The sequence below is a fragment of the Manis pentadactyla genome, chromosome 18 (genome assembly GCF_030020395.1).
Source record: "Manis pentadactyla isolate mManPen7 chromosome 18, mManPen7.hap1, whole genome shotgun sequence".
NCBI lineage: Eukaryota > Metazoa > Chordata > Mammalia > Pholidota > Manidae > Manis > Manis pentadactyla.
The window spans coordinates 31142286-31164087 of NC_080036.1; the positions used below are offsets into that span (position 1 = coordinate 31142286).

Sequence of the window (21802 nt, forward strand, 5' to 3'; positions counted from 1 at the left end):
GGGCGGGTGGGACCTGCCCGTGCCTGGCTGTCGGGGGTGGTGGTGGGCTGTGCCCTACACTGCTGGCACGGCCTTGAGAGGTGGAGAGACAGCGGCTTCCATCGGATACTGTTACTGAGATGCTGTTTTCCTAGAACCGTGTCCTCGGGACCAGGAGGCTGAGGCCAGCAGACAGGAGCACAGGGCAACCAGCTGGGCCTTAATGAGGGGTAGAAAGAAAAGGACGCCTGCCGATCAGGAGGGTCTCCACGGGGGCAGGCCGTTCGGGCCGCAGGGACCAGGGGTTTGTAAGCACATCGAGGAGGAGGCCCACCTGTTGCTAGGGCCGGACCGGGGGATCAGAAACCCCCTTGTTTCTCGGGCTGGCCGGTCCAGGGAGTGGTCGCTCGTCCCGCTTGACCGGCTGGTCACAACACCTGACATCATCGTCCTGCTTGGCTGACCTCTCCCAGAGCAGCATGTCCTGCTCTGCCTACCCCAGCGGCTGCCTCCTGTCTCAGTACCGTCCAAGAGGGGGCACAGCCCAGTTTTAAATCCTGGCCACCCCATCTTTGGCCCAGGGGATGTTGGCAAGTCAGTTAAGTGCTCCTCACCTCCGTGTCTTCATCTGTAAATTGGAGACACATCCTAACCCAAAGGGCTATTGGGATTAAATGCGTGAGACATTAAAAGTGGGGCAGTGACCCCCACCGTGGGCCCGTTGAACGTCTAGGCTGCTTCTGATCATCATTATCGTGGTTCTGGAGCAGTCAGTGTTGCTGACTCAGACTCCCTCCTGGGGCTCTGTTCTTGGGCTCAGTAAGGTTTTTACCTTAATGCAGGCGGAGGGAAGGACCCATGTGCGTCTGCCTGGGGCTGTGGTTGTGATGCTGTAAGAGAGCGTAACCTGCAGGCAGCTTTGAGGGGTGAGCACAGCCTGGGACCCCGTGTCCTGCTCCGGGAGGAAGGGGTCCCAGTCTCCCTCCATCCCCTCCCTCCGCCGCACCCCACCCAAGGCCCAAGCTCAGGCAGGGTCCCTCCATGCCGCCCACTCCCCTCCTGCCCCGTCCTCTCTCCCCCCCTTCCCTGTTAGTCCCTCCCTCTAGGGACTGATGGCGATAGAGAATCTAGGCAGACCCCTGGCCCGACATGTACTTTGGCACGAGAATCGGTGGGGTTTTCTCACCAGTTTCTCCATGAGACTGAGCAAGTGCTGACTGACCTTCTTCTGTGAATTGTCTGGTCTTGTCATTTGCTGAATTTCCTTCCCATTTAGAGTATTTCTTTTTCTTTGTAATAACTTTTATTGTTTAAGCAAGAAAATTTTGACGTATTTTTTAAAACTTGTGTGTTTGCTTTTAAATGGGCAAAATACATACATGCACAAAAACTAACACATTCGACAGTGTTCACCATGGAAGAGCGGCTTCCTCTTCCTCTTGCCCCCGTCACCCACTGCCCCTCTCTAGAGGCAACGAGCGATCCGGGGATCTCGTGTCTCCTTCCTGAGATGTATGTATCATATGTATATATACACACATATATATGGTATAGCGTGCATCCCTATCTACATGTATAAATAGGCATATGTTTGGATTATATCACTATACATGTACTGTGAAGAATATAGAGAACATAGTGTAGTATATATATATGTGTGTGTGTGCATACATGTATTTTATGTATGCCACATCTTTTCTGTTCATCCCTCAGCAGATACTCGGGTAGTTCCGTATCGTGGCTATTGTGAATAATGCTGCAGTGGACATAGAAAGGCAGGTGCCCCTTCATGTCCTCATCTTGTCTCCAGTGGTTACATACCCAGAATCGGGATGGCTGGATCATATGGTGGCTCTGTTTTTCATTTTTTAGGAAACTTTCTACTATTTTCCATAATGGCTGTAGCAACTGCCATTCTCACCAACAGAGTAAAAGAGTTCCTCTTCCTCCAATTCCTCACCAATACTTATGTCTTCTTGTCTTGTGATAAAAGCCATCCTAATAGGTATTAAGTGATACCTCATCTGCATTCCCGTTGGCTAGTGAGGCTCGGCGCCTTCTCGTGGGTCTGCTGGCCGTTTGTGTGTCTTCCATGGAGAAATGTCTTGTCATTCACCCATTTTTAAACGGACCATTTATTTTGTTTTGTTTTGCTATTGAGTTCAGTGAGTTCCTTGTATATTTTGGGTACTAGCCACTTATCACACACATGGCTTGCAGCTATTTCCTGCCATTCCGTAAGCTGCGTCTCCATCTTACCATTTTTTTTCTTTGATTAGCCCCAACTGTTTATTCCTGCTTTTGTTGTCATATCCAAAAACTCATTGGCAAGACCAACATCAAGAAGCTTTTTCCCTGTGTTTTCATCTAGGAAGTTTCTGGTGTCAGTTCTTAGGTTTAAGTTTTTATCCATTAATTTTTGTGAGTGGTGTAAGATAGAGGTCTAGTTACTTTTGCATGTGGTCCAGTATTTCCCAGCACCATTCACTGGAGAAACTACCCTTTCCCCATCGTATGTTCTTGGCACCCTTGTCAACGGTGGGCTGATCATATGTGTGTGGTTTTTCTGGGCTCGCTAGTCTGACCCATTGGCCCAGGTCCGTTTTTATGCTGGTGCCATAGTATTTTGATTACCATACCTTGTGATATAGTTTGGAATCGAGAATGACCATTTTTCTAAGGAAGCATTTCTCTTCCTTGTTTATTTATACAGCTCTTCACATAGATTTGTGAATTTAGCCATTTGTGGTATAAATTGAAACTATTCTCTCAGTTTGATGTTTTTCGTCATGCAGAACTTTGTATAAAATCCAAGTAGTTAACTGTATCCATATTTCCCTTTGATGACTTGTGAGTTTTGTGCTATAGTTAGAAAGGCATCTTTCTTTCACTGACTGAAATTATATATGTACTTTTTTTAACTCCCATTTTTGTGGCATTCATTTAGTTTTTTTATAGGTAAATCTTTGGTCCATTTAGAACTCGTTTGGGGTAAGGTGGTGAATTACTGTTGCATTTTAATTCTCTGTCCAAATGACTAGTGGTTATCCCAACCATTTGTTCAGTAATCCTCCTTTTCTCCACATATTTTAATTTCCACTTTTGCTATATGAGAAATTTTTTAATGAATTCATGTCAGTTTCTATACACTGTGCTCAGGTCCTCAGATCTGCCTGTGACTCATGCTTTGGCACCATACATTTTAATTTACTGTAGCTTGATACTATCTTTTAATAACTGGTAGAGTTTATCTCTTCTCATTGCAATTTCATTTCAGAATTTTCACAGCTACGTTTGCATGCTGATTTTTCCAAATGAAACTAAGAATCACTTTGAGCAATTGCAAAAGAAAAAAAATGCTACTTTTATGAGGATAACATTATATTAATAAATTTCCTTAGAAGCAAAGGTTTTATGACACTGAACTGCTCTATTCACACTTACATTAAAACTTCCTATTTGCTGAAGGTTTTTTTATGTCTTTCAGTAACATTTTAGAGTTTTCTTTTCAGAAGTCTTGCATATTTCTTTTAAAGTTGATTCCAAGGGCTTTTGTTTTTCTCTATCCTAAATAAGAGTTTTTCTTTTACCACATCTTTTTACCAGTTGTTATTTATTATATTAATTCTGATGTGTGGAAAGTTTGAAATTGTCAGATGATAAAATCGGTGTTTCTTCATAGTATCTATGCTTGAGAAATGGTCAGAAAATCCTTGCCAACCATAGAATTATACGATTATGTACCCCAATATTTTTTCTAATTTTTTAAAACAAACTCAATAACTTGTTTAATATTTTGATTACTTGGTATTTTAATTTTAAAGTCTGATATAAAGTAGCATCCAAGTTCTTTTTTCTCCCAAATAGTTACTAGTTATTCCGATGGCATTATTGAATGATTCACCATTTCCTTACCAATTTGAAATCATTATGATACACATACAGAAGCATGTGTTTGTTTTGGGGGTTTTTATTCTTTTCCATTCCTACATTCACTCATGTATCATGTTGTTTTATTTACTGAAGTTTTAAATTCTATCACAAGATTTGGCACTGTAAATTCTTCCTATTTTCTTTTTAACAGGAGGAGTCATTCTCATTTATTCTTTTTTTATTCATATGCATTTTAGAATTATTTTGTAAAATTCAAAAACTTTCGGATTAAAAATGCATTAAATGTACAAGTTAAATTGGAGAAATAGACATCTTTAAATTACTGTCTTTTAAAAGACGGGAAATTTTTTTTAATGAGCTGTAATTGACATACAACATTACATCAGCTTCCAGTATACACCATAATGATCCAATATTTGTATATATCATAAAATGATCATCATGATAAGTCCAGTTAACATCTGTCACCATACATAAATGCAGAATATTTTTTTGTAATTAGAACTTTGAAGATCTACTCTTTTAGCAACTTTCAAATATGCAATATAATATTATTAACTATTATTGCCATCCTCCACATGACACCCACATGATCTCTTTATTTTGTCACTCCAAGCTTGTGCTGTCTGACTCCCTTCACCCATTTCCCCACCCCCGGCCCCCACCTCAGGTAACCACCACCATTTTCTGTATCTATGACCTTGGCTTTTTTTTTTTTTTTTTAGATTCCACAAATTAGATCATACAATATTTGTCTTTCTTTGTCTGACTTATTTCACTTAGGACAATGGCGTCATCATCCATCCATGTTTTTGCAAATGGCAGGATTTTATTCTTTTTTATGGCTGAGTAATATTCCATTGCACACATACCGCCCCTTTCCTTTCCATTCACCTGTCAGTGAGCACTTGGGTTGTTTCCTTGTCTTGGCTGTTGTAGATAACACTGCAGTGAACATGGGGGTGAGATACCTTTTTTTGAGTCAGTGTTTTTATTCTCGTCACACACCCAGAAGTGGGATTGCTGGACCATGTGGACCATGTGGTGGTTGTATTTTTTATTTTCTTCTAGGAGTTTTATGGTTTCACGTCTTGGCGTTCCATCTGTGCGTGTCCTGACGCCTGAGCAAAGTCTCTTGTAGGCAGCATGTAGATGGGCCTTGTTTTTTATTCACTCGGCCACTTTATGTCCTTTGATCAGAGAATCTAATCTTTTTACATTAGAATCAGTTGCTGACAGGTATGCCTCAGTGCCATTCTGTCCATCGTTCCTGGTGGTTCTGTGGGTCCTCTCTTCCTTCCTTCTATTTCTCTGTAGCCTGATGACTCTCGTCAGCAATATGCTTAGACTCGCCAGGGCCCCCCCACCGGGCAGTGGTCACAGAGGCTGGGCCCCAGTGGGGGACACCAGGCATCGTAGAAGCCCCTGCTGGGAGACGCTGTGCCCTGCAACGTGCTGGCAGCAATGAGGCGGGGGTGGGGGGGTGTGAAGGTGGCTCCTGCCAAGGGGAAAAAAAGATTAAAATGGGGCGGGGTCTGCTGGTCCTTTGATCTGGACTTCTGGCCCCCAGAGCGGGAGGCATCTGTGTTTGTGTACCGGGCCCAGTCGGTGGTGTCCTGTTGGAGCGGCCTAAGCAGACTGAGGTGGGGGTGTGGACGGCTGACGCTCTCAGGCTCTAGGGTTCAAAAACCACCCAAGGTGACAAGTCTCTTGGCTGCCCAGCGGCCTCCTGGCTCCATGGCTCAGAGCCAGCCTGGCCGCCAGCCACCTGCCTCCATCCCCAGCTCCTTGGCTCACTGGCTGTGGGGCTCAGACAAGTTCCTCCACCCCTGACCATCCTCCGTGAGACAGGGTGTTGCCAGCCCCTTCCTCATGAGGGCTGCTGTGAAGAGCACAGTGTGGGTGCAGGCCAAGCACTGAGATGCCCAGCAGGTAGGAGCCATCAAGAGCCATCACTTGTGCTCCCCATCCGCCCTCCGCCCCCGCCCCAAGCACGTGTCTGGCCCATGGAGCCTCATTCACAAATTAATCGTAACTCAGTTAAGGACAAGAAACATTTTCAGAGCACCTACTGTGCTCCAGACACTGTGCTCCCTCCTGTTCAAGGTCAGCATCTATTGCAAGAGATGGATGCGTACAACAGGATTTACAAGGTGGTGTACGTGCTAAGTCGCTGTAAACTTGAAATCACGAAGCGACAGTCATGAAGCAGCCTAGCAAGTGCAGCAGTAGAGAGGAAGGGCGCTCGCTTCTCTCTGGGGCAGCAGGGATGGGCCGGCTCTGCAGGAGGAGAGGTGCCCATGGACGCATCTGGGCCGTGTCTGAGCTGAAGGAGGGCAGCCCATCCAGAAGAGGCACAGAGGCGTCTCCAGGCCCTCCTCCTGCTGCGTGTCCCACTGCCGAGCACCCCCTTCCACCCTCTGCCTCCCTGTGGACGTGTCCCCTCCTCTCCTCACAGTCCGGCTCCAGGCCCTGCCCTGACCCCTCCAACTCACTTGCTGTTCCCTTGGTGCACCCCAAGCTCACATCCCCAAGCTCTGGCCATGCCAACAGCCTGCAGTGTCCTTAGAGTGGACACCTTCTCACTCTTCTAGGTGCCATGTGGTGCCGGGAGCAGGCCGGGTGCATGAAGAGGGAGGAAATGATCACTGGGCAATTAAATAATTAATGCTTGGTCCCACCAGCCCATCTGTGAGAGCACATTCCCCACCCAAAACCCCCACTGCTCTTTGAAGAGGAGAAGAAATTGGAGAGATTTTGTCTTTTCAGAGCTCACAGTTCATGTTCTGTTTACACGGTTCTCCTCAGGAACCCAAGGAGGCAGGGGGTGCCTGGTGATCACAGAACAGCCGGGAGACCAGGAGAGGGACGCAGAGGCCGGCAAGTGCAGCCCTTCCCCGCTGAAATGTCAAACGGACCACAGCCAAGCCCGTTAATCTTGTTTTATTGCAAAATTGAAAATTGCCATGCTATGGCAGCCACAAAATTGATGGATGGGTTTCCCTGCGTTCTCCCAGCACCTCGGCTGCCTGGGAAACCAGATCTCAGATGAACAGGAAAGGAAATCAGAGCTGTGCTCCGAGGTGCTTCAGTTTCTGCTCATAGAGGGAGATGCAGCCTGCAGGGTCTCGGCTGCAAGTTGCCTACGCTTGGTTTTTGTTGCATGTTTCATAAGCAAATCAAAGAAGTAGCAGAGGGTGTATCTTAAGCAACTACCTGCTCCGAAGAGGGGACAGGCCACCAGGCTCTGATCTTGTTTGGCTTTTTGCTAACACAGTAGGTGAAATAATAATGCCTGACTGTTTTAATTTGCAATTCTTAGATCACTGGGGAGCCCGAACCTCTTTCCTTAGGTCAGTTTTCCAGTCAGATTTCTTTTGCAAATAACCATTGTCCTTGTTTCCCGAATATAATTACTAGTTCAGTTCAGCCGCTCCCCATTTACTGTGGGCCTACTGTGTGCCCTGCTCTTTCAGTGCTAGACAGCCAGGTCTTTGTACATTTCATTTCCTTATTCAGTACAAGAAGGCGAGAGACAGAGATCAAAACCAAAACACCCCTTTTCTGCACTTCTTGTGTCCGTTCACGACCATACGAAATAAGACGCCTCTCGAGAGCATCTTTGTCCCTGCGTCGGGGGGACCTCTGCCTGTGCCTCACCTTGGAGTGTAAGTGGGGCTCAAGCTGCCGTTTCTATCATAGCAATACCAGCGACACCAGTTCACGCGGGGAAGCCCCAGCCCGCAGTGTGACAGTACGCGGAGGGGGTTGCGAAGGAGGCAGCCAAGGTTATAGTAGCTCTAAGAGTGGGATTCGCCTCCAGTATGACTGGCGTGCTTTATAGGAAGAGGAACAGATACCGGGAGTGTGTGTACAAGGAAGGACCATGGGAGGACCACAGGGAAGGTGGCCATCTGCAGCCAGAATGGGGGTCCTTGCCAGAAACTAGCCCTGCTGGCGTCTTGATCCAGGACCACCAGCCTCCAGAACTGTGAGAAAATGCATTTCTGTGGTTCACGCCTCTCAGGCTATGGCGTCTTGTTGTGGCTGCCCTAGAAAACCAACAGAGGGCTTACTCAGCGCCGGTGAGCGCACAGAGTGTTTGATCCCTACCGACGGCACCGCGTGGTCCGCGGTTCCCGCTCTGTGAGTCTCAGAGAGGTGAAGTGGCTTGCCCTGCGTCAACAGCTTGAAACTGGGAAAGCTAAAATTTAACCCAAACCCTGCTTCCAAAGCACATTCTTTTCTTTCTGTGTCACCACCTCCTGAGAAATTGAAAGCAGTCCAGATTCTGATCCCTTCACCTGGAATCTGCCTTTGCCTCTCTGCAAAGCAATGGCACGTTATTCAAGCTGCTCACGCTGGTCTGTGCAGCAGTCATGCTGTTCCACGCTGTGTGTCGGTTTTCCATGCTGTTCCATGTGTCAGTTGCTGACACCTTCAAAGCCGCTCCCTCCAAGCATCCAGGAATCCAGGAGCCCCCTGAGGCTCTGGCTCTGGGTGCCCCCTCCCCTTCTCCCCAAGGCCGGTTCATCATCGACATTCTTCATCCCGGTCTTTGCTGTGTCTGCGCAGGGAAGGCGCCTCTGACCCCCACCTGCAGGGCGCTCTGCGTCCTCTCTCCCTCCTCCTCCCTGCCTCTCTTCCTTCACTCCGTAAGTGAATCCTTGTGTATTTATGTATGTAGTCATTTCACATCAGCTGCCACTGTCTCCACCACTATTGTACAAACAGGAGCCCAGAGCCTGGCACGGAGCAGGAGCTCACACCAGCTGTTGGCCCCAGGAGCCGCCTGCTCCCTCCCGGACTTACTTTGGGGGTGCACCCCAGCCTCACCATGGGCAGGGGCCCCTCGAGTTGGCACGTTAGCTCTCCAAACGCCACGCAGGCATCCTGAGGCCTGGACTGGAGGCTCAGCTCCCCCTCTGACCAGCTGCTGAGACACACGAGCCCTTGGGGCCTCAGTCTCCCCCTGTGAAAAAGGGAAAGTTGGGCTAGGTCTAGTCCAAGGTGTCTGAGGCCCCCACACTCCGCGACTCCGTGCCAACGCTGGGCACAGCCCCTCTAGGCACAGGCAGACCACAGTGGCTGTTGGAAGGAGCAGCAGGGGATTGGAAATTATGAGGACTCACCCCGCCCCAGATGGTCACTGGACCGATGGTGGGCTGGGCCCTGGGCTGCCCGGAGCACATGGGCTGCCACCGTAGTCACAGGCCCAAACGCATCAGAAGGCCAAGGAAGGCAGGGCCTGGAGCCCGGGCCAGACCTGCAGTGAGTGGTCCAGCCTCCCCCTGCTGGCCCGGGCCTCCAGGCTTCCTTTGCTCACCGTCCCTCCCGTGTCCAGGTGGGTCCCTTCCTGGGCTCCAGGGCCGTTCTGGGGGACTCGACATGCCTGCCGCCTCAAAGCATGGGCAAGGGCATGGAGTAGAGGCGTGGCCTGACAAAGTGATTAGGAACGGAAGCTCTGTGAACTCTCAGATCTCTGCAAGCATGGGATAATTAGGTGGTACGATGGCTAATAAATTAAAGGCAGGTACTTGTAACTTAATGCACATTGACAAAACAATTTAAAGTGTAGATGCACATCAATGACTTCTGATTCCTTGGGACTTCTCTGGAGATGAAGCGGTCTGCTCTGCACTTTAATGCAGAAGATCATTTGTATTTTAGCACATAAGGGAGCTTTGTGGCACCACCTGCCAGTGGCAAATGCACACGCTCTTCTTCCCATTGCTTCCACATGACACATAAATAATGGGCAAGAGACTGTCCCCTGGGACAAAGGCTCCGCAAGCCGATAAGGAGGATGTGCACTCAGGCAGTGCCCACGGAACCCGGGAGCCGGCTCTGAAACAACTCAGTCGCTTACAAAGCCACAGCTGGTCTTAGACGGGACAGGGGCCCAGGTCTCAGCCCCGGGGGTGTCACAGTGATCTGGAACCATTCACAGGCCTTGCGAGAGATGAGGGACCTTGACCCTCAAAACGCACAGGTGAGGAGCCATTCTCCCCGCCTGTCAGATGGGCAGCCAGTCCCCTGCTCTCCGCGTCCCATACTCACCCTGCCCGATGCGATGGAGACATGTGAGCAGGTGATGGAGTGCAGAGCGCGTGCTATGCTGACCCAGAGGCCATGGGCACAGAGTGGTTCTGACCATCCTGGCCAGGAGACTGGTTAACGGTGGGCCGCAGGCAGGCTGTGGGCCGAGCAACTGGAGGCCAATTTTTGGTGCTGACCAGAAGCAAGAAGAGATTTTTTTCCTCCTAAGGGGCTGTGAAGCCTCTATCATTGGAAGACAACAGAGGAGCAGAGCAGCAAACGGGTGTCTGGTTGTGGGGAACACAGAGGTCCCCGGGGCTCCTCCGCATCTCTGTCCTGACGTCAGCCGCAGAGCAGGTCCTCGTTCTCTTCTGGGAACTGCACAGAACCGGGTGGAGCAGAAGCAGCTCCCAGCCCAGGCCGCCGGGGCCAGCCCCCGTTGACCGTCTCTGCTCTCCTAGGCGGTTGTGGGCTTCTGGTCAAAGGACTACGTGCCTTTTCAACTAAGCACCCTTTTGCCTGGGACACCTTAGACGTTAGGGCTCCCACAGCATCCTTACAGCAGTGTGGAGCTGGACCAAAAGGCTTGAACTTCCCAGACCAGACGCTCCTCGTTGCTTTTTCTCCTTAGGGGCTGCCTGTAAGTTGCTTCTTTCTACCTCCCAGGCAGCCCCAGGGATTTCTGTAGCCCTCACAGAGGTTGCTTGGCCCCTCCGCCCGCCCTTCTGAGATTTGGGCAGATGGCAGCTTCCTTCTTTATTGGGAACTGTCAGTACCCCCACCCCGGGGAACATCTAGCTTCCCTGAAGGGGGACACGTGTTACTTACAAGCTCCAGGAAGGTAGAGACTACGCATGTCTTGATCACAGACATGACTTTAGTGCCTGGGTGCACAGCAGGCTGCAGTAGGCTCTGATGAGTAAATTGACTAATTAATTAACTGGTAATTAACTCGTTAGTGAATCCTTGGAGGTCTTATCCCAGAGTAATGACCCCACAAATGGTACTGGTAAAATCACTTTGGGTTTCCTCTGTGTTTAGGCCTTCATAACAGACTCTACAAAACTCAGACCAGTTTGGCATGAACGCCCTGGGCTTTGAGGCTGCGATCGTGTGGGGGGGCGGGGGGCACCGTCTGTTCCGGACTTCCTGTGTGGGCCCTGTTCCGGGGGCTTTACTGACCTTGCTGTGTGAGATCCTCACAGTGGCCCTGTAGGAAGTGATCCCTCCTGCATTTTGGGGACAAGACCATGGGGATCAGGCAGACACCAGTGACACCACGGTCGTTGTCATGCCGGAGCCGAGATTTTAGTGTAGGACCATCTGGCCGGGCCGCCCTCTCCCTCCTTGACGTCGCTGTGTCCTGACCACATGGAGAGACTTGGAGCAGCAGGTGGGGAGGGGCATCTCCGAGGGGATGGTGGCTGTTCCCAGAAGTGGATGAAGGGAAAGACTGCTATAAAGACCACGGAGCAGACAGAACCCCCATCAACGCCAGCTCCAGCCCAGGGAGCAGAAGACCAGCGGGCAGACTGACGGGGCAGGACGAGAGGCTGCGCGGGTCTGCCGTCTGTGGCTGCTGTGCGCAAAGGCTGGAAGCTGGACATGGTTAAAAGTGGCTTATCAGCGACAATATCCTCCACTCTTGGTTTCCATATACATGTGTATAAACACGACACAAGGAAAAGAATCCAGGTAAACAAGCTTGTGGGTCTAACCCAGGTCAGCTTGTCCTCGCCAGGCTTGTCTTGTTCATTTAAAAATCTCACTTCCAGCTCTTTTTAATCTCATATTATTAAAGGATACATCAAGTGTAATTAGCAACCCTTCAAAAGCACATCGACTTTCTCATCCTTGAAGAAAGGTTGTTTGATTAATCCGAGCGCACTGAGAATGAAGTCGCAGGCATATGAGGAAAGCCACAAAGAAAGATCAAAACAGCAGAAACGCCTTCAGTTTAGCAGCAACGCCTCCAGTTTAGCAGCAAATATGTTCTTTGATATTCATAATGACGGGCCCAAACTATGGAGACCACTGGACAACACGCCCTTCCTAGGCTCTTTAAATTGGTTGTGGCCTTTCACCCTTGGCCCCCACTGGATCAGCAGCCTGCCTGCCTCAAGGTCAAAGTCTGGACTCCTTAACTAGACCTGTGGTTTGCGCAAATTGGTTAACTCTTTGGGGCCAGCTTCCCCAAACTGTAAGTTAGAATAATAGTTTCTGTGTTGTCTTCCTCAAGTGGAGGTTCTGAGAATGAAAAATAGAGAGATAGATGGAGACACATTTTAAAAAGTTACAGGTGTGATTGTAAGTCCTAAGATGTCCTTCCATCTAATGATCAAAGGCAACCACACTTCCCTCCACCCTAGTCTGTGAGCGTTCCCAAGGCTTTTCAACGTATTTATTTTCTTGTGGTTTTGTTGACCTGGGAAAACTGTCCCTATACCTCCCTTTCTGCCTGGCACACCTTCTCTGTCCCTGAAGACTGCACGCTCAGGTGCTGCCTCCTTCAGGAAGCCTTCTCTGATTGCTCCTTCCATTTCCTTCCCAGCCCGGGCCTCTGTCGTTGCACTTGTGCTGTCTCTGTCTTTTCGTGCGTAATGAGTCCAGAGTCCTCCAGGGCAGGAGCTGTGGCCTGTTCTCCTCCATAACCCCCCGTGCCCCCTACCACCCTAAGGAGCGGGGCATATATTGCAGGGATGTGTGTTGAGCCAAGCCACATCGGATGGAGCCATCACGCCGAGTCTGAGGGAGGCCACAGCGACTATTCCGCTTCACGAAGCCCACGCAGCCCGGAGTAAGTGGCAGCTCTGGCCTCCTTCAGCCGGCTGCTCCCGCTGAGGCCACCCCAGGGGGTGACATCGTGCCGGGGGCATTCCCGGGACGCGGGAGCTGAGTCTGTCCCCACCAGGCACCGCGGACGTCCAGTGCCACTTGGAACAAGTTGTCGGCCTTGCGGTCCCAGCGGGCACACGGGGCGGCCTCGTCACCCCGACATGGTGGCACGGGTACCCTTCAGAGGGTCAGCCGCTGTGAGAGGTAGGAGGTCAGAGAGTGGGAGCCTAGAGCCCCATTTCCTCTAGCATTGAGGAGTTCAGGCGTGGAATGAGGAAAGGCAGATGAAATTGGAAGAGGAACTTTGAAACTAAGATTTGGGGAGGGACACGGACCGGTGATCCTGGGACCAGAACAATAACAGGAACTGAATGGTGAGCAAAGAACGTTCTGGGCTGGAGCGGCTTGGAGGGCAGACAGCATGCCGCTTAGAGCTCAGTCAGGAGGGCAGGCGGTCTTCACGGGACAGTCGGGCCGAAGGGGCCACGCAGGAATGGGAGGGCGTCCAAGGCCCACTGCGCCTACGGCAGAGTCCCCTCCGCGGGCCGAGGATTCTCGGCCTCCGCTGGTGTTGGGGCCCGAAGACGCTGCTGTGGGGCTGTCCTCCGCCCTGCGGGCTGGTCGGCAGCTGTCACCGCCTCTGTCTACTTGGTGCACCTCGGCCCCCCAAACTCCAGTTGTGACGATCAAAAGTGTGTCCAGACATGGTGTCAAGTGTCCTGGGGGAGCAAAATCGCCCCAGTTGAGAAAGACTCTTGGACAGTCAGGCCACCTTCCACCTGCCAAACTCTGTAAGCTCTGGGCAAGTCCCTTGCTGGCCCAGAAGAGTGGCAGGACACGGGCAGGCTCCTGGAAAATACCTTCCATGAAAGCTAATGACTGTGGCTTCCTCGCTTCCGTGCGGTGCTGAGATGACCCAGGGACATCGGGGAAGGTGGCGTGGCGTTGCACCGCTGAGAAGCCAGCGCCGCGCAGATCTGCGGACACGCTTGCCAAGCGAGGAGGGCTCTGCAGCCCGGCTGTGATCTCCTCTGAAAGCGCCTGGACGGGCTTCTCAGGGGGGCGTCTGGGGCTCTGTCCTGGAGGGAGCGGGCATCTCAGCGAGGGCGGAGGCTACGCCGGCGGGACCGCGCAGCTGGCTGGCTCACAGTTGTGTCTGCACTGCGAGCGCCGTCTTCATCACAGACCCCGGATCAGAAGCGCTTTGACCACCTCCAGCTTTTGCTGGGCTGTCAGCTGCTTTCGTTTCAGACCACGTCGGCCGCACCTGCTGGATGTGGGTCTTGAAGCAGGAGGTTTTAGAACAGAAGACAGGAGGCACGCGTGAGGGAGCAGGGGCCATAGCTGGGGTTCCCTTTTCCCTGTCAGAATCTGCACAGAAGCCGGCAAGAAATACAAGGACATAAAGGGCCAGAAAGACAAGCACCGCTTGCAAGATGGGAAATGCGACAGAAGCAGAGGCAGCCATCAGAGCCCCACCTTGTGTCCCCAGTCTGGCCACCGTGTCCCCGGGGCTGGGCTCTATCCACCAGGATCTGCGCTCTCTGCTTCGCTGTGGCAGAGCCTGGGACAGGCCAGAAGCCCTGGGCAATGAGTACCCAGCCTCCAGCAGCCCTTCAGGTTGGTCGGAGGCACACGGCGTACAAACACCCAGCTCCCTTGCCCCTTTGGGCACCACTCCAACCCACGTGCCCTGCACCGGCCCTGCGGGTCTCCGTTAGGATTAAGCTCCAGGCATGGCCTTACCTGGCAGGTTTTTGCTTGTTAGCACACCCTTTACTGGCTGCTTTTTCTCCCGCCGCGCTTCCCTACGCTCTTACTGGCATTTCCTGCACTCACCTTCCAAATAAACGACCTGCGTGCCCTCAATTTAAAATCTGTCTTTGAGGAAACCCAGACAATACACAGACTGAAGGCTGATGGATGGGGACCTGTGTTTGTCCTCTCCAAGGCCGTGTGTGTGCGCAGACAGGAGGGCACGGGCTCCAGTGTCCGGTGCAGGGATGGCACACTGCGCGAACTGGCTGGGAGGCTCTCTGCTGGCCACATGCAAACTTTAATTTTCTCAATGCATTTTTAAATTGGTCGGCCTGGTTATCAGCTAAAGCAAACAGAAGCTCCACTCAGCAGGGCGTTTTGTGTCGGTTTGTGTGTTGGCCTTCCTTATTTGACCAGATGTTAAATGTCCCCTGGCACACAGTTCTCAGTGCTGCAGTGAGGTGAGGCCGACGTCGTTGGACAGGCCCAAGCCCATGTCTGTGACGCACACCACAATCTGGGTTGACTCTTAATCCAGATCCCTGTTTGTTTTTGTTTTTGTTTTAAAGTATTGCTTGGATTTAACCGCAGACCCTTATATTTATATCCTAGAGATTTGAGATCATTTTTAAAGCTGTGGGTGGCATTGATGAACTCTATTTGCCTTTGTTAGCTAAAATTACATGTCCTTTGCAGTACACAAGGGTGAAGTTTCTTTACTGATCTCTGCCAAGCCCAGAACCCAGCAGACCACTGCGCCCACTTACCAGCCTCATTTCTACTACCTCATCCCTGGCAGATGTGGTTGGGGTTCTAAATAACCGTAGGGCTGGATAATGTCCCCGACCTCGGGGACCAGGTACAACAGGGGCTCCATGCCTCTTTATCTGTCAATTCATTTCTAATTTTACAAATGCGTGCTTGTCATAGATGAAGCCTAGATCTTAGCTGAAAAGGCTGAGATTTAGAGAAAGTTAGTTCAAGCCTCTTACTCTGTATCTGTGGGCATCCCAGTGCCCTTCTGCAGATTTCTGGGAAGTCTAGGCATAAATTCTCAGTTGCCCCTGGCTGTAATTTCCTGCTTTTGCTGAACTCTTGTCTCCTGTGCTTCTTAACCTTCCATGGCCGGTTTCTTCCTGCCCTGAGCAGCCTCGGGAGAGTCGCCTCCTGTCCCTGGTCTCCAGCAAGAGCGTGCGATGGACTTCATCAGATGTTGGGGAAATGGGAGCTCAGACTGCTGCAAAGCAGATGGTTGCAAACGAGGCTGAGACATGCCTGTTCTGTTGGAAACGCGGCCACTTCCCTCCCAGAGCCCTGGCCTCTGTCACCTTTCATCCTGCCACGTCTCCCCGCTTCTCTCTCAGGCCTCACTGCAGGAGGATGACGTGCCCCGCCCTACTGAACCCGGGAGTGGCCGAGTGACATGCTCTGGCCAGTGACATTGGCTGCAGGTAACTCGGGTCACATCTGGGTCACATCTGGGCAAAAGGCTTCAGAGCCAGGGCCTGACTCGCTAACTCTTTCTCCTCCCCCTGGTGCCTGGCCGGTTTCCAGAAGAAAGCAGCTCTGGGAACCGAGTTCCAGGGAGCAGACGTTGGAGTTTGCGTGCCACTTGCGCTTGTCACTCTAGGAAAATGCCCGTATCCTTTCGAATCTCTTACACGGCAGCCATCTCTGTCTACACGTGACTTTCCCCCTTCCTTCCTGCTCCCTCCGCCCTCTTTCTTCAGTGGCTCCCGGGACCTCCAGGGAAGGGCTGGATGATGGCCCTGGCCTTGGGGACCAGGTACAACGGGGGCCTTAGGCCTTTGGGAGATGCCTCCTTACCAGATTAAGAAAGTTCCCTTTTCCTAAATGTTTTTGACATAAACAGACACTAAATTCTGTCCAAGGCTCTTTCTGCATCTATTTGAATTGATCATATCAAAAAGTCACACGATCTTTCTCCTTTTATCTGTTCAAGTGGTCATTTATAGTAATTGATTTTTGAATGTCTTACCAACCATGCATCACTGGAATAAAAGCCCTCTTTGTATGTGTCACTGGATTTGGATTTAGGATTCAGATCCTTTTATTTAGGATTTTTGCGTCTATGTTCACAGAGACTGGCTTATGTCAGGCTTTCCTCGCAGCGGCCTTCTCTGATCTTCCATCACACCTTCACCTGCCTCGTGAAATGAGTTGGAATTCCCAGGACCCGGGCGTGGAATTCTCCTTCTGTCGGTCTTCTGTTTTGGGTCAGTTTGAGTGAACTGTGTTTTTCTAGGAATCTCCCCATTCCTAATTTTAAAATGTATTACCATCAAACTCTTCAAATAAATGTTTGTCTTTTAGCATCTGTAGGATCTTTTGTGAAGTCCCCTTTTTTATTCCTGATACTGCCTTGCGCCTTCTCTCTTCTGTCCTTGGCGTACTCTTCTTTGGGGGCAGGAGGGCATTCGCCATCTCTTACTGGGTGACCAGCTGCCCCGCACCTCGGTGCTTGGAGCCGTGACTCCCTATTGCTCTCACGGTCTCTGAGCAGCCTGGGCCCTGGGGGTGGCTCAGCAGCAGGTGTGGCTCAGGGTCTCTCATGAGGCTACTGTCGAGGCACCGCCTGGAACTGCATCACCCGGAGGCCTGGGCAGCTGAAGGGTCCGCTCCTCCTGTGACAACTCAGGCCCCCCTGGCAGGTCGGGGTGCATCGCTGGTCGGAGGCCGCTTCCCAGAGGCTCTGCCTTCACCCCGTGAGCCTCACTGCAGGGTTGCTCGTGCGCCTTCTCACAGGGCGGCTGCTGGCCTTCCCTGGAGGAGGCATCCAGGTGGGAGCCAAGCCTTTGCAATCTAGTCTTGGGGCCACACATCAGCAATTCCCCTCACTCTGCACATCGGAGGAAAGCTGCTGCGGGCGGTCCACACTCCAGGGGGCCGAGTCGGGCCCCACCGCAGAGAGACACGCAGAGCTGTGGGCACATCTCAAAGCCACCCTGAAGGGCTGTCCATCCTATTAGTCTTTTCAGAGAACCATTGTTTGCCCCTGTTGGCACTGTGAAGCCTGTCCCCTGTGTCATTAGGCCCATTCTGTCCTTCACTGTTTCCTGCCCCATCTCCAACCGCGTCACCCACTCTCTGCATTAAGTCCATCCCGGTGGACCCTGGCCGGCTCGGCTGCTCCTTGGGCGTTTGGGAACCAGAATGAAGACTGTAAAGAGCCTCACATGGACACGCGCGCACACACTTTTTGCTGACTCGTTGACAGATTCAGGAGGTTTATGGACTGGCTCCCTGAAGCTCACCTTTCACGGACCTCAGGTCATAAACTGGGTCCCGTGTTGGTGAGATGTGAGTTGTAAGTTGTATTTTTCCACAGGGCTGGCCTGCCGTGCTGCGTCAGCTGCGGCCACTCCTCCTGCCCCCCACTGACATCAAAAGCTCCGACTTGCGCTCCAGCCTGTGCACCAGCCGGCGGCCTGGCACCAGATTCTCCTCGTTCCATATGGGAACCAGAGGCATGACCTTGGCAAATGAGCCGCCGTACCAAACACTCAGGCGGGACCCCTGGGACATTGCCAGAAATGAGCTGTAAATTATTAGATCAGGTTGAGTTTCCTTAGCTCAGTTGTGGTAAATGAAAAAGCTGTTTTCTTTGCAAATCTGAGCGTTGCTTATAAATTTGCAAACCTGACACAATTGACACACAGAGGTGCACCTCTAGCTGCCAGAAAAAAGGCCAGTGTGGCCACTCTCAGGTCTGGTTGTGCCCTGCAGGGACCGAGACGTGTGCCCCCAAGACCAGAGTTAAGGAAAAGAATAAAGGTGTAAGCGACCCTCTGTTCCTTCACCTGAAAACATTCTCAGACTCAGAATCTTGGTATTTGCTATACAAACAGATGGGATCCCTCTCCCGGGCCTGCCAGAGCCTCTCCCAAGATCAGTTCCCTGAAGGCGTTGGGACTCCGAGAGCCAGTGGTGGCCTAGGGCAGCTGCTTGTAGGGGAAACAGACGATGCCTGGACAGGAGGGCTGGGCACCCACAGTGTGCGCTCAGGGCTCACAGGGCTGAGCAGGGTCACCGCTATAAGGGAAGGGTGCTGGCCGGGGCCCCCCATGACTCCCTGTCTCAGGGCAGAACTCCCAGAAGTCCAAGAATCCCGCCTCCGATTCTAGTGGGAGGTCTGTTTGTCCGGGTGAGGGCAGAGCGTCTCACTCAGCACCTTGGCGGCCGAATGTGAGAGAGTGTGTGGGCCTCCACTGTGCCCCTGCTCAGGGATTCACCCATGTTAGCGGAGGGCTGCCCCTGGTCCTGGGGCAGACCGCTTCCTGTTGTGACCAGGTGCACCCGAGGTCTCGTGAGCCCCGCTCAGGAGGGCTCTAACCTAGCTGTGGCTGACGGCACTCAGATGCCATGTCGCTCAGTTCAAGATTCAGGTTCCAGGTAGAGATGATCTAACAGACGTCCACCTAGTGGCAGGTGAGGCAGAATCGTTTTACACAGACATAGCTGAGGGGGTCTTTGCATGAATATCCGGCTCCTGGGAAATGGGCAACTGGTGAGCCAGTCACCCTCCAAGGTCTGCACAGACTGAGACCAGCTTCCTGTATGGCTGTTATTTCTCTCCTAAGCCTTTACAAGAAGCTTTTGGGCTTTTTTCCCCAATTTTCTAACTATAAATAGTGTTTATATACATTTATAAACATTCAATATGATTCACTTTATCATTAAGTAGAATTCCAAGCTTACTGCCAGTTTTTTTTAAACATCAACTTCTCTGCTCAGGTATTTAATTCACCTGTTTGTCTACAGGAAATTTCTGAGTAATTTTTACAAGAAAGGTATCTGCGTGGTGGAACATGCAGCCCTGCGTTTATCTAGGATGCCATTCTTTGCCTTCTCCTATTAAAAACATTGGTGTGTTTAGATTTCTCTTCCCAAAAAATGCCCTGCAAAAACCTCTTTGTCTTCCGGGATTTAATGCTGGAATGGAAGAGCCTGCGCCAAGTTCCCTTTTCATAGGAGACCTAGTTCCTCTGCCTGGGTGCTCTTCCGACTTCTTTCATAGTCTTGGAAGTCATTTCATTTTATTGTTCAAGGAGAACTGGGAACACCGGAGCAAGCCTTATGCTCCCCTCCCAGGAGGCCCCACTTAAGTACCTACGTGAATACTGAAAAGCCAGCACCCCAAACTAAAACCCCAGCCACAGAACAGCTTTCCAATGTCCTGAGCGCCAGGGAGTCCAGGCCAACCACCTCTCCTTTCCCGGCAGGCGGTGTGTGTGAATGTGGGTGCATGATGGTGGGGGGAGTCGGCGTGGTAGGGTCCCTAGGAGGGGTCAGGAGAGTTTGCTGGGAAAAATGGGAAGGAAAGCTGATCAGAGAAGCAGAGAAGTGCCTCGCGGCAGTGCTGAAGGCCTTGCCTGGTGCCAAGGTCACGCCCCTGTGACGGCAGTCCACCAGTCCTGGCATTTTCCCCAGGGGGCTCAACGCCAAGGTCTTGGATGGGAGGACGCAGAGGAAGCAGGCAGTTGGGTGGACACTGGCTCAGCAGGGTGGGAGGGGTGAGAGTCTGTGCATGGCAGGGAAAGTGGGTCATGCTGGGCACCATGGCCCTGGGCACCAGGGGACTGAGGAGGGGCTGGGGGCTGAAGAGACAGCAGAGGGTCGGAGCACCAGAGGCCTAGTGAGTCACAGGCGAGGCGTAAAGGGGGTGCGGAGAGAAGTTTAGGACACAGGTAAAGCGGTTGAGCAGACCTAGGCTCGGATATGAATAAGTCAGCTTTTATTTATTTCTGAAAATCCCTTAACTTCTGTGTCTGATCTTGCAGCCCACCCCTGGCAGATGCCTGATCCAGACGCATTCAGAATACCCAGCCCGTTCCTGGGACCGCCTGTCAGCTCCAGTCGGCCAAGCCAGCCAGATCCACGCAGATTACCCTCTTGGCTCTCCTCGGGCGGGTCCAGCGCCTACCTGGGCACCACGCCCTGGGACCCTTGTGGTCAGCATCTGCTCCAGCCCAGTGCCCGGTCAGGTGGGCCCGGAGGCGCGGCAGCCACCTCCCTCGGCCTGGCCAGCTGTCTGCATCTGCCCACCTCCTGGGTCCAGAGAAGACACTCTTCTTTCAGGGGGACGCCATCCTGATTCTTCACTCCAAAGGTAGGAACGTGCTAAGACACCAAAGACAGAGCGTTTTCAAATGCTTTCTCTGTCCCTTAATGTCCCACTCAGGACAGTGGCAAAGCCTGCAGGGGTCACTTGCCCCATTATCCATCCGTCGTAAAGGACATGTCACTCCCTACACTTAAGTCATCCTGGGGCCCCGGCCTGGGGGTCTCATGGACAAACACAGTCATAGATCCACAGCCCACATGCAGGCTCTGGGCCGTGACACGGCTTCACCTCCAACAGGGGGATGTGTTCGTGCCCCCTCTGTTGCCAGGGCAGAAACGGTGGTCCCGGCGATACCAAACCTCAACTCTTTTACATGACCAAGGGCAGCTTTCGGGCTTGGGCACAATCCCAGCTCCATCACGTCGCTCACCACGGGAGGCCTGGATTAATCTCTGTTATGAGGAGAAACGTTAATAGCAAGTAAGCTTAATTTTTGGACAAAGAGAGACTCTCGCGGTGTTTGGGGGAATCCTCTGCTCCCTTCTCTCTCCCTGCGGTGACTGTGACTTACTGGAGGCACGTGCAGACCCTGGCTTAGCTTTTTTCATGGGATCAGGGCCTATATTGCTTCCATTCCCCCTGGGGGGAAAATAAGTGCACTTAAGAGACATAAGTCATCCTCATCGTTAGCAAATTCTAAAGCGAGTGTGTACTGGTGGGGCCACAGAGGCGCTGGAGTGGGAGGCTCCCCGGGGATGATGCGAAGGGAGGGAACTCCAACGGTCACAGGAAAGCTTGGGGACTGGACCAGGGAGAGGCGGCCCAGGGCAGGACGAGGGTGAGCATACAGTTTGTGACAGATGAGAGGGGACAAGGACGTTAGAAAATCACTGCGGATGACATGGATGTGGGGTACACAGGAAGGACAGACTGGGCTTCACAGTTTCCAGAAGAATCAGTCTGGTCTTTCAGGGGCAGAGGTGGGGGCGGGAGGGCTGGGCCGTGGCTGCTGAGCCTGACGTCGAGGGAACACAGTGTCTAGCACTGCAGCCCCAGCAGCCAGGAGCCCCGGGCCGCCGGAGGGAATCAGCCCGGCCCGCTGCTTTGCTTACAACCCCGCTGCCATCGCCGTCACCCCCGGATCCTGGCATATGGCTGGTTATTATCCCAAATGTCTGTGTTGTGAATTTTCTCCTTTAATCTTTTTTTATG

General features: G+C 51.9%; 1 protein-coding gene across 2 annotated transcripts in view; it reads left to right on the top strand.

Annotated features, from left to right (window-relative positions):
* Nucleotides 1-21320, top strand: part of MTHFS (methenyltetrahydrofolate synthetase) — a 116518-nt gene extending 95198 nt beyond the window's left edge. The window contains exon 3 of one of the 2 annotated variants that reach the window (XM_057494845.1): nucleotides 20307-20635. In XM_057494845.1, coding sequence (XP_057350828.1) covers nucleotides 20307-20620 — 314 coding nt within the window. In that variant the 3' untranslated portion in view covers nucleotides 20621-20635. Of the gene's footprint in view, nucleotides 1-20306 lie in introns of both variants that reach the window. The other variant, XM_057494846.1, reaches the window with a different exon arrangement.
* The last annotated feature ends 482 nt before the right edge of the window (nucleotides 21321-21802 follow it).